The sequence below is a fragment of the Echinococcus granulosus genome (assembly GCF_000524195.1).
Source record: "Echinococcus granulosus chromosome Unknown EG_S00007, whole genome shotgun sequence".
Taxonomy (NCBI): domain Eukaryota; kingdom Metazoa; phylum Platyhelminthes; class Cestoda; order Cyclophyllidea; family Taeniidae; genus Echinococcus; species Echinococcus granulosus.
The window spans coordinates 447,877-459,569 of record NW_020170387.1 but is presented as its reverse complement, the minus strand read 5'-3'; the positions used below and the strand labels follow the sequence as shown (position 1 = coordinate 459,569).

Below are 11,693 nucleotides of genomic sequence, written 5' to 3'. Positions count from 1 at the left end.
TTCATTGACAACATGCCTTTATGATTGGGTGCTGAACATGCTAACTAGTGCGAAAGAGAAAAGTGTGGAAAAATCGGAGAAGTGCAAACGAGTGCGCAAATGTAATCAGTAAAAGCGAATGTCCTCTGCAGTGGGATCGTAGAGCGGTCTGTACCTGTTGAATATCTCCCTCAGCTGTTGCTTGTACTGCTCTCTGAGGTTGTCGATCTCTTCGTCTGTTGGATGAGGAACTCGCCTGCATATTATGGGTCGTCCGACTGGAGAAGAGCAAAGATAAAACATGCCAATCACCTTCAAGGGGGCACCACTTTCCTACATTTAGCCAGCGGACTAATTTCTAAAGCTAACCACCTAGACACGGTCAATCTGAGTGGCCTTTACCTGTGGAAGACGGAAGTGAATAAGGCAGTGAAACCGTTCGACAAATGCCTGAATTTTGTCACTGCAAGCACATGCTTTTCACTTCTGAATCGGTGACTGCACCAACTTCCTGTGGCTGCTGCAGTAGCCTTCCCGATAGCGCCCAACTTCCACCGAATAACACCCAGTTACCCAACTTATTTTTCAGACAATTGCACGTCAATTGAAGGCATTTCCAGTTATGCTGCAAACACCGCTAGTGGATGAGGGTGAGATCAAGGCGACGATGTTGTCAATTCTACACATAAATGATAGAGAGGTGGTGTGCGCAAAATGATATGCAAATCCAAATCCAAAGGTCATCATAATGAGCAAAGTAGATCAAATTGAATTCGGATTTGCCAAGGCTGTGCACACGTACATGTGTTCATAATTAACCGCCTGACTCAATTCCAGCATAGCCCTGTCACCGCATCACCGTCACCAGTGACATGCGATGAAGGGATTATAAGTCCACTGCAACATTTGGATAACAAGGGTGGTACGCAAACGACGCTACTATCTTACCGACTACAGTGAGCGGTTTCCGGTATGGAATGACTCGAGTAGAGTAGAAGAGAGGAGGAGCCAGCGTGAAGGTGTGCGTGAACCAGTCTTGAAGCTTCCGCAGAGCAGAACCCGTGGGATTAGCAACCTGGTCGTACATACTCGTCTCCCCAAAGCCTATGGAGGGAATGAGGTAGGCGCTAAAGGGACAAGAAAACACCATTACCGTGGCTGACCGAGCGAGCATCTGAACGACGTAAATATGCAAGAGGAGGGCTTCACTTCAGAGGTCCATGCATTTCGGTGATGTATCAGGTGGCCAGCTTACCCCGTTCTCAGGGCTATGCGAAAGAAGCCACGACGTCGACTGAGCATGAGGACGTAGTGACCTGGTCGGGATTCCAGAGCTTCTATTGCTCCACCTACGGAGACTGCTACTAAATTGCCCGTTCTTCCCGTCACCTCTTTATCCAACAGGTAGATTAGGCTCTCTTGACTGACGGAGACACCGCCTGTTTGGAGGTAAAAAATCTCTCTAGAAGAAAGTGAGAAGTGTAGCAAGAAGGTTAGGCTTATTCAAGCAACAAGAGACCTGAAATCTGACATTCGTATGCAAATCCGAGACGACTAGAAGTGATTTTCCAGCAAACTGCACAGCATCTTCGAAGTTGTCACCGTGTACTTTTGTGAGAATGCAATGGGATGAAAATAACACCCACACACGCACATACACACACACACACACATTGGTTGTGGGTTAATTACAAAGTGCGCAGCTCTCATTCTCTTGCTGAAGAAGGACGACAAGGAACAATGTTGTTCGATGTTGATTCGTGAGTAAGTCACAGCAGCCTTTCAGGAAGTAAGTTGAGGATTGAGATTTAAGGTTCATGCAAAACAATCTAATGGCAAACTTTGCAGCTGTAGCCACTTATAATGGAGAGGTATATGTTGGTCAAATGAGGGTTAAATGGGCGATCGTAAACTACTCAGGGTAATATTTTGCACAATTTGTTACATTCGTGCTTTGAACGTGAAGGGGAATCGGCTTTACTTGTTACCCCAAATGCATCGGATAAGCGGATCATTCACAAACAGCGCCAAATACTTGCATCAGCTGCTTGCAACACTTGAAGGGCGCCTCATAGGTGTTTCACGGTGCATTAAGGTCACAGATTCGCCACCTGCATCTCAAAGGCGTAATTGCTTTTTCCTCTAATGATAATATCATGTTATTTCCTTAGAAATGTATAGTGAGGTAGGAATTTTAACCTTTTACACTTGCACCAGAAGGTGGTTGTCGCGGCCTTTTCGACAACATCAGACACTAGATCGTCTTCGCCGAAATTGTACAACAAATGGTAACTCACCTTCACATTTTGAGTCCTATGCAAAAGAACAGCCAACATTCCATTGAAATCAGATGGAGTTCAATGTGTTACGTTGTAGGTCCTTAAGGTCCCAATAAAACGACGTGATTGTCGACTGCTTTATGTTTTACATCTCGAGATGCATCGTTTTCGCACCCTTCATGGACCACTTAATTGTTCTGATCAGTTGACATCGGTTTCTAAACAGCCCATCAGTCGAACAAGTCATGTGACTGATGCATAAACAACCCAGCTAAGGTAGTTGCAAACGGATTTCAATTAACCTCCATAGCTAGTTGTCGTGCAGCCATGAAAATATTCGCCATTTCGAGTCGCACAAAATTTTTACTAACAGTTCCGAACTAATAAATTAACACATTTTGCTCACCTCCGAGCATAGCATATTCCCGGTAGAACGGAACTTTGTAATGCACGTTCAATGTGGCTATGTGTGTTTTAATGTCCGGAAATACTTTAGAGAAATTCAACAAGTCGTTGCCATACGCCATGAGCATGCCCATTGCCACCGGTCCATGCGGATGGTATCCCAAGAGGTAGTTAACGGAGGTAGGCAGTTGTATGGCTGCACCCTCTTCACCCACTTCTTGACCCTGCTCCCTCGCCCACCTCTCCAGTTCCTTCGATACCACTAAACGAGCTGGAAAGTACTGCGTCACCCACTTCCACAAGGCGAGTCTCGTTATCCACATTACACGGCGTCCTCCTCGATACGGTGTTTCGACATCCCAGATCCAATGAATGGTGTAAAGCAGAAAGACTAGAAAGCAGTAACAGCTGTACGCATCAGCAATAGGATGACCAAACGTCATTAGGAAGAGTGGGTAGACAAACAGCCTTGTATAGTATATGAGACATAGGATTGGGAGGAGAACAATTGAACAGCCGAAGAGGAAGACAGAAACTCGAGCACGAAAGCGGTAAAACACGGAATGATCATACCACCCCATCTCCTTAGCCATGGTGTGATTACTGATTGCGGTTTGCAAATTTAAAGCCCTCCAACGTATCAACTTGCACCCTAATGCCACTGGTTGACCCATTTATGGCTTCTTGAAACTGGTGATTGTGTGGCCTCACCACGAGACTTCACTAATCCAATCGAAAGTTGGAGAAGGCTGAATAAACTGCTGCGCGATCACTTTATGGACACTGGGTTTTCATTGGTAACCAGTAAGTAGACTAAAATTTTTCTGAATCGATGTAAATATGGAGATCCCAACAAGCACTAGGAAAAAAAATTTTTTTCAAAAATGCCATTTGAAGTATTACCCTAAAAGTGCACCAAACATTGTCTGTTGTTTTTGGGGGAACGGTATTAATACCATTTCTACAATAATTGACAAAATGTTGTACAAAGCACGGATTTGTTGAGTTAAAATGCAGTGTCGTGGGACCGTCAGCCTGCCACTTCTTCCGCTTTACTGAGTTATCAGTTTCAGAACATGGGTTTTACTCACGAATACATGATGCCCTTTTACCTTTCCACAAAGGCCTCGGTTGGAACATCTCTTTGTCTTCCTTAGGCATTTAGGCCAAAATGCGGTTACGTATGCTAGACTCCACGTAAAATGGCAGTACTTTCATTTGGGTCACTGTCATGACGACTACATTGTTCGCGGATTGTTAAGTGTTAGCGAAAGTCGATAATCAGCTTGTGCACACAAAAGTCTTGAAGAAAGACAGTAGTTGAATGCGACCTTTTGCTTAAAGCTCATGTCTGTATTGTTGAATAAAGAGGTTATGAAAAAGTGTGTTATCATCTCTTTAATAATTTAGTGAATAAACAAAATCTTACGATATTAGGAAAGCAGAATTATCACTTTCACAAATGTGGATTTTGGTCATCGAAAGGGCCCAATAATCCCTTGTGTGAAATTCATTTCCGACTTGGGACGTTTTTGGATTTATTTTTTAGTGGAAATAAATTAAGTTGATTCCTTTCAAAAAGGCATTTTCAAAGTGGTGCTATTGCCGTTATCTGGGTCGAAACATGACGTCGGTCTCAAATAGCAGTGTGGATTTATTTTCACTTTTCTTGATTCACCACACATGATACTAATATCACTTGTGATGCGTCTCTATGGCTTTGGGTACTGGGCAAGTTGTTAGATGATAGGCAAATAAAGCATCACAAATAAACTGCCCTGCATCCAAGATATACATTTACTTCAAGCCAAATAAATACACGATGGAAACTGCTTATCTAATTAACAACTTATTGCCCCGGATAAGATAGCATAGAGAAAATTTTTAACTAATCTTGCAAGGGATCTCTTAGCAGATTTGTGTTTTACAATCTAATTATCCTGTTGTCTATAATATTCCGATATGGACAACCTATTCAGCAAGCTTGTAAATAGATCATTAGATGACTTCTGTTAGAATCTCAGACGTCATCTAGGAATTAACACGCATGTGACTGCCCGATTTCCTTACCTTACCCCTCGTGTCTAACACATGAAATGTATTTTATCAAAAGGCAATGCGGTTGATTTGAGGGGAAAGGTACGTGGAGAACAGTGGGGTGAAGGCCGATTTTTCTCCGAGATCTCGATAGTAATAGTAACCAATAAGTAAGATCATCATTTTGCATTTCCATTAGTGATATAAATCAAAATGAATGCATGTTATTAACGAAACACTTGTTCATAATGAATCCTGGCTTAGCCTGAGAACCTATTTGCTCTAGTGCTTCCTTAAGCACGTGCTCAAGCTCACATTAAATTTTCAAGGTCCACAGGAATCGAGGCTGGTCGTACTTGCTACACCTTCAAACGCAGTACGATCAGTTTATGGTGGAATGATAACAAACAGATGCTGAGCTGAGCGAATTATTTTGACTTTCGACATGAAGTAGTCCATTCCTCTTCTGCGCCCAGTTTAATTGCATGATGCTGCTCACAGAAGAAATTGTTTAACATTGATTTTGTTCTCTTTTCTGTTGGATGAAAACACCATTTACATTTGCATTTTGTTGGTATTTTCACAAAGAGCCTGAACTCTTCATCGAGGTTTAAACTAGTGCGACCTTATTCCTGAGATATGGCTAAGGCGTAAAATCAGAGACTCAGGTTTGATTTGTTGGTGGTAGACATTGAAAGGCGCTTGTCGCTGACCGCCATCAGCAAAATACACTGCCACCACTGAATTCAAATGCATGAGTACCCAAATGCTGCCTGGCAGGTTCGCAAAGTTTACGACCATATAACTCAATTTGTTTAAACCACAGCCTGCAAATAAATAGAAATCCCAGCCAGCAAAGCGGTGTGTTGAATACCTCTTCTAGTGGTCGAAAAAGCCTAAGTCAGTTTCCCAATAGCCTTTAGCCAGTTGCGAAATGCGAATTGGTATCCACCACCATTTATTAGTGCGAGCGCCTCTACAAAGGCTCGACAGGCACACTTCTGCAACAAATATTTAAGCATATCATACTGTACAACATTATCCAGATTATTTCAAATGTTGTTTGGCCTTTACAAAAGTCTAAAATTGCATAGGAGGCACCGAGAGAACGTTGATAAGGGGGTAAAGCTGTTTTGAGCGATTGATTTGTCACAACTTTGGATTGCCAAGGTGCTGCAATGTAACGACTCAATCCACGGTTCAGGATCATGTCCGTAGCGGAAGCATTTGAGACGAGCGAAGAGTGCATTGCACGGGAGCCCCTTACAGCACTGAACGCTTCATCAGACACGAACTTTTAAATCTTCGATGGATGTAAGCATTAATTTGGAGCAGTGAATGATGTAAAAGCTGCATTTTGCTAATATTTATCTTCAGTCATCGGCTAGAAACGGTCATGGAGTTAATCAGCATGTTTTATGATTTAGTTGATGCCACTGGACTAGGTAGACACTGGAATAACTGGCCAGACTGTCACTCGAACAACCGACTTGTGATTAGCGTCTGATCTTTAGCTTGATACGTTTTTGAGCATACCGTGCGACTAGAGATTAGTAGCAGGGGTACTTTGGGTGGAACTACAAACCACTTTCGTGAAGGCCACGAAAGCAAATTGCAATTAGGGCATACCAGCCATTCAGTCCTCTCGTGTTTCAGCGCAACTACGGTATGGACACCTATTTATTAGTAGAACCTCCCAGCCCCACTTTCTTCGTTACAAGGTAACCCACACCTTCTTACGTCTGATGCAAACCACATTAATTAGCCTATTCCTCAAAGCGTTCTAGAACATGCATGAGTGATATCGTTTACATCAAAAGGCATATTTGAGAGTAAATTAGATAACCTAAGAGTAGTGTGAAAGCGTCTACATGGCACAAGTTTGATCCTAAACTTAATGAAATGGTAATTTCTGTAACACTCAGGCACCTTTCTGGACCAAACTGTTTCAGGATAGCTATTACAGAAGACCGCACATGGCAAATGATATCCTGGCCATCGCCAATCAATCATGAGGAAGTCAAAGGTTGTGTTAGGGTTGAAGGCCGTTGCATAAACTTAGGGAAAAGCAGGCGAAGAGGAATTTTAAATCTGGAAAGGACATGACGTAGAGTTTGAAGTACTAAAGCGAGTGCTCTGCTCTACAATGATTTTAGCGTTATCAAATTTCGAGCCAAGTTCCCCTCCATTTATACTGGATGCTGACGCTAGCGATCCAGCCGTTTGCTGTGTACTCTCGGGAGGGGATGAAGAAGGATGTGAACGCGCCATGGTCTACGCATTGCTGAAACCAACTTGACACAATATGGGACAGAAAAGTAGAACAGCATAAACTGTTTGTTATCTTCACAATGGCCAGACATCTCGTATATATTTCAAGGATATCGGAGTGCACCGCGTTCTTCGACACAAGAACCTAACCATAAGGAGTCCCCGAGATGACGAAAAGAGGATGACAATGCGGTGGTAGGTATAATTAAAACTGGATGCCATTTACGAGGGCTCCTTCCTCATCTTTATTCTGGCATGATGCCTCATCCCTTTAATTTCTGCTAACTTTCCAACAACCTATTCAGTTATTATTAATTCTTTTCTATCCAGGCTTATGCGTTTCAATAAAAAGCTAACGAAAGGAAACAGAGGGATACGAAAATGCAATTTGAGTTTCTTTTACCAAAAAGGCATAAAACCAGTGCTGCCTCGTTAGATGGACAAAAGTTTCACCTAGCAAGGCATAATAAGTGGCAATTCACAGACGAGGTGCAAATTTTGACCAACAATTCAGTAACATGTTTGAGAAACATAAGTTCATGTAACCAGCCACAAGGAATGGCAAACGCTTCTTTGCTTAAAAGTTCCACATAAAAGGTTTTGGATACCTAGGAATTTTAAAACAAATATAAGTGGATTATGAATGCAGGATTGACGTTACAAGGTGTATAAAATTTTCCTTTTCCTTCAACGAGTCCTCAGGATACGATCCAGGGTCTAAGTGTCAGAAAAACTTGTTAATCTTTTATTCCGGTTCCCCTATTTACAGTTCAAAGATTTTACAAATTTGCGCATTCGTTTTCTGCAATGCAAGAGAAGATGTCAAAACACTTCAGTGGCTGTTGGGAAGTAGCACACCTCGTAGCAGAAATAATAAGTATCTGCACTACGTTAATTGTTCGTTTAACTCTAGGTTTTGGCAACGAGCTACTTAGGTGCGCTACCATTGTATTTCAGTTGGGTAGCCTACCCTTGAGCCCACACCATGCGGCGACAATGCACATCTAGTCCGAGCATTACGTCCTCTTCTTTTGTCTTTAGGGAAGTCTCTGGGTAAACTTTTGTGATAACAAAGAAGCGGGCAATCAGAAAAGGTCATACTGTTGTTGAAAATGCAAATTAATCAAAAAGAGAAGTGTCTCTTAAAGTGTCTTCATTAAACTAATCACCACCACAATTTGTTGTCCCTCTAAAGAGGTATGACCTCTGGAATTTCACTTTTAAAAGGAGATGTTGTCTTCAGAACCGAAGAACTTTGGCCAAAGCCACCTCACCATTAAAGTGAAACATATTTACTCTGGAAAAGCATGTACCCATGAGGGAAATGAGCTTGCCTAGTTTTTCCTCACCAATTTACCTTCGTTTTATTGTTGGAGGCAAGTCACTTACGTAGTTACACATAAATGCCTATCGAAAAATATGAAAAGGTTTATAATCCACGCACTTTCTAGGAAAAAAGGACGAATTTGAAATTCACTGACTCACTAGCAAGGGTTGGCGTCCATTTTAATCGCAATTTTTAATAACAAAAGGGGCAGATATCAGACGTACTCAGCATGACTGTAAAGGATGTTTGCAACTTAATTCCTGTTTCGAAATTTTATAAACCTTCACATGCATCTCCCTCTCTTGATCTTTCTGGGAATAAACTACAGTTAGCCCCCTCATCGGCCAATATAACGCGAAGGCACTTAACGTGCGCTCATAACTACAATGGGACCGAGGGCAATTGTATCTCCACAAATACGCGAGGATAGGGCCGCCCCCACGTCTCAGCCAGTCGTCATATGCGCCCACGTCGGCAATGCAAACATTCGCATTGAAGTCTCTATTTCCCGACTACTCTGGTTGAGATTGAAGTAGTGGCCGTGCTCACACACCAAACACCAGTTCACAACACGAATGATACCTTGGTTTGGCGTTCGGTTCGGAGGTTGTCGTACTTACTCGAATAGCTGCCCAGGGGTGCAACCCCTAGCAAAAGGACGAGTGATTTAGAGAATACCAAAAGCATTGCCTTCCTCGATAACATTTGTTGCTTCAACAATAACAGTTTAGCTATCCCGTTCAAATAATCGTTGATTTCTCTATGACATACGTAGATTGGCAAGCTAGATAGGTCTTCTCTTTTGTATCAAAGAGTTAGTGATTGTATTTTTTGCTTTGGAATATTGAAGAAAGGTTTTGAGAAATGATATACCGATTGGTCTAATGGTTACTGGCAGTAGACCCAATTTGTCAATAACGCAATCTACGAATTTGAACAAAAAACTAAACAGAACAGTAAGCGAGGTTATATCATCTGCTTTAACCAACTAATCTTAGTATTTCATTTTTGTAAAGAAGTGGCTCTTTAAGTCTTGGCTTTGAAAACAGTAAAGCACTTAAAAAATAACTAACGCTTTCAAATCAACTTGGTTTTGAAGCTCAAATCAACCAGAACAAGATTTTTGTGCCACCTTCGAACTGCCAGAGTCGTGCCAATGATATCGATATTCGAGGAGTCCTTTAGTAGCTGATCAAGCAGGCATCGACTGCAAATGAACGTGCCAGTTCTGCCTACCCCAGCACTAGAAGAAGAATACAGAACAAAGAAGCCAAAACATCGTTTGCGACTGGTGGACGCTAATCAAAAAGGATCATCTTACCTACAATGGACAACGGGAGGACCAAACTCACTTAAAGGGTATTTGGCGAGGAGAGCCAGGTGGGCCTGCAGTATGAGGTATAATTTTTCCTCCGGTGGAACTCCGTAGTCATTCCAGAGGCGCAAGTGCAATTGCGTTACTGTCCGTGGCTGGAATACGAACGAAAGTTGAATCCACATACCCTAAGTGACCGATCGCGTAAGGCCAAAGACCAAAATTTATCTTTACCAATTGATACACTAGTTCCTGACTGGGTTAGGGTAAATTTACTTCTTGATTTCCGCCCTTTTTACATTACGAAGAACGAGGTCCGACAATTTTAGTCCATTCTTACAATAGTGATGTTTCCTGTTCTCAAAGTCTACCTCTATTTCGACAGAAATACTACTGCGGATCCTTAAAGCGATTTCACTCCATTATCGTATTTTGCACTGTGATCACGAAGGACCGAGGTGACACTAGGATAGAACGATCTGGTGTCACTACAGTAGCAAAAACTATCGAAATCGTGAAGGAGTAGATCTGCGCATTTGCTTATACTATTTTTTCTACTTTACCTTCGGACCAGTGATCATATGGATGGGTAAGCACTCAGCAGAGCATTGACAACATGGAGAATTTCCAGAGAAGCTAATTCCAACAATCCTATGGACCAGTCGGAATCGAAGTGATGCAGACATTGTCGTTTGGATCAAATGTAATCTCATTGTGATTGAAAATTAATCAGTGAATTTCATTCCTAACTCTTGAATGGCTTTGAATAGACCGACTAGGCCTTGAGAACCAATAGTATCCTTCTGTCCGGGACGATCACCTTATCTATTTTCCGCAATTATCATACAATTTGGTCAAACACAAAGCTCGATTCCCTATTAGTAATTCGTTAAATCCTCCTTTTAATATAATAAAGACGAAAATCTGGGCTTTTCGAAGAATAAAAACCGGGAACCTCTACGATATTTACAAACGTTTTGTTGGTTATGTAGTATTTTGCATTACAAACATCGGTTTAGCTAATGATTACTTATTCAAGTGGCCGATGGACTAGGGCAGTAAATATCCTTTAATAGATTGAGTTTACTGCACAAAAAGCCTTAATATCTTTAACATGTCATATCATGTCATATAAAGTGGCCTCTAAAATGGGTCTTGAATCCTACAAGTAAAGTAGGAAATACGCCCATCGCCCAAAACCCGGTGTCAGTTTGAAGTTGCTCGTACCTAAGACGAAGTTAAGTCAAACTGAGAAGGAATTCTGTCATGGTGATACTCTGCATTGGGATTAGTGCCAACTATTTCACATTACTGTTCCTAATGGCCTACACGTGTTCTGAGTAGTTCGGACACCGTTCATCAAGGTGGTAGGTGACAGCACCAGTGAGCGTGCGATGCCGGTATGTGTAACGGCAAGCAAATTATCCTACCAGTAAATGATCAAAAAACATGCAACTGAGATCTACCCACAGAGAAGATTTTGAACACACTAGGGTATCATGCAGTAATGAGACGTTCATCCGCTTATTGAACTGATGTGAATGAATCAGAGACAGCCGTACGTCTGAGAGCGATTCCTGAGCCACATTACAACAGTCAAACATGCTAAAATCCAGCATGTAGAATACCTAATTATGAATAATCGACGAACAGCCTAAGGTGGGCTTACACAAAATGTGAATCTTTCTACGGGATATAATTGCACTTCCAAAAAGCTAGCCCAAGCAGGACAGTAATGCACCTACATTAAAATTGAAACAAACTATTCCCAGATCTTTCAACCCCACTAAAAGTCGTCATGTTTAAGCATTCAGGGAAGTTGCTAATTCCCGTAGCGAGTGGATGAATGTGAAGGAGGACTGAGTCGAAGTTCAGTTGCAGCTATTTTTTAGACAAACTTAGAAGTCCTAATTTTAATTTAAACTCAGTTGTATATGAAAACCGATTTTCCAGATAAAGTCAGTGGCTTACGTCTTTCTGGTCATGTGGGAGGACGGCGAAGACGCGACAAGTAAAGTCGACTTCGACACTTTTCTCCATCAAAATGACGGTGACAATATGAGCAGCCGAGGTGAAGGTC

General features: G+C 41.9%; 2 protein-coding genes across 2 annotated transcripts in view; both read right to left on the bottom strand. All coding sequences in view use genetic code 11, as the record gives it.

The window, feature by feature from the left end:
* Positions 1-105: 105 nt before the first annotated feature.
* On the bottom strand, positions 106-3,256 carry EGR_01767 (2-acylglycerol O-acyltransferase 2-A; the record flags this gene model as incomplete). Its single annotated transcript, XM_024491016.1, has 4 exons — positions 106-257; positions 928-1,106; positions 1,235-1,418; positions 2,665-3,256. 4 exons carry the CDS (start codon positions 3,254-3,256, stop codon positions 106-108), a joined length of 1,107 nt encoding a protein of 368 aa, XP_024354472.1.
* Positions 3,257-3,432: 176 nt separating this feature from the next.
* EGR_01766 (hypothetical protein) overlaps positions 3,433-11,693 on the bottom strand; it is a gene marked incomplete at both ends in the record, with an annotated part of 12,114 nt that continues 3,853 nt past the window's right edge. The window contains 6 exons of the mRNA XM_024491015.1: positions 3,433-3,522; positions 3,567-3,624; positions 5,139-5,291; positions 7,425-7,579; positions 11,044-11,241; positions 11,283-11,354. Of these exons, the coding sequence (XP_024354471.1) occupies positions 3,433-3,522; positions 3,567-3,624; positions 5,139-5,291; positions 7,425-7,579; positions 11,044-11,241; positions 11,283-11,354 (726 nt within the window). The remainder of the gene's footprint in view (positions 3,523-3,566; positions 3,625-5,138; positions 5,292-7,424; positions 7,580-11,043; positions 11,242-11,282; positions 11,355-11,693) is intronic.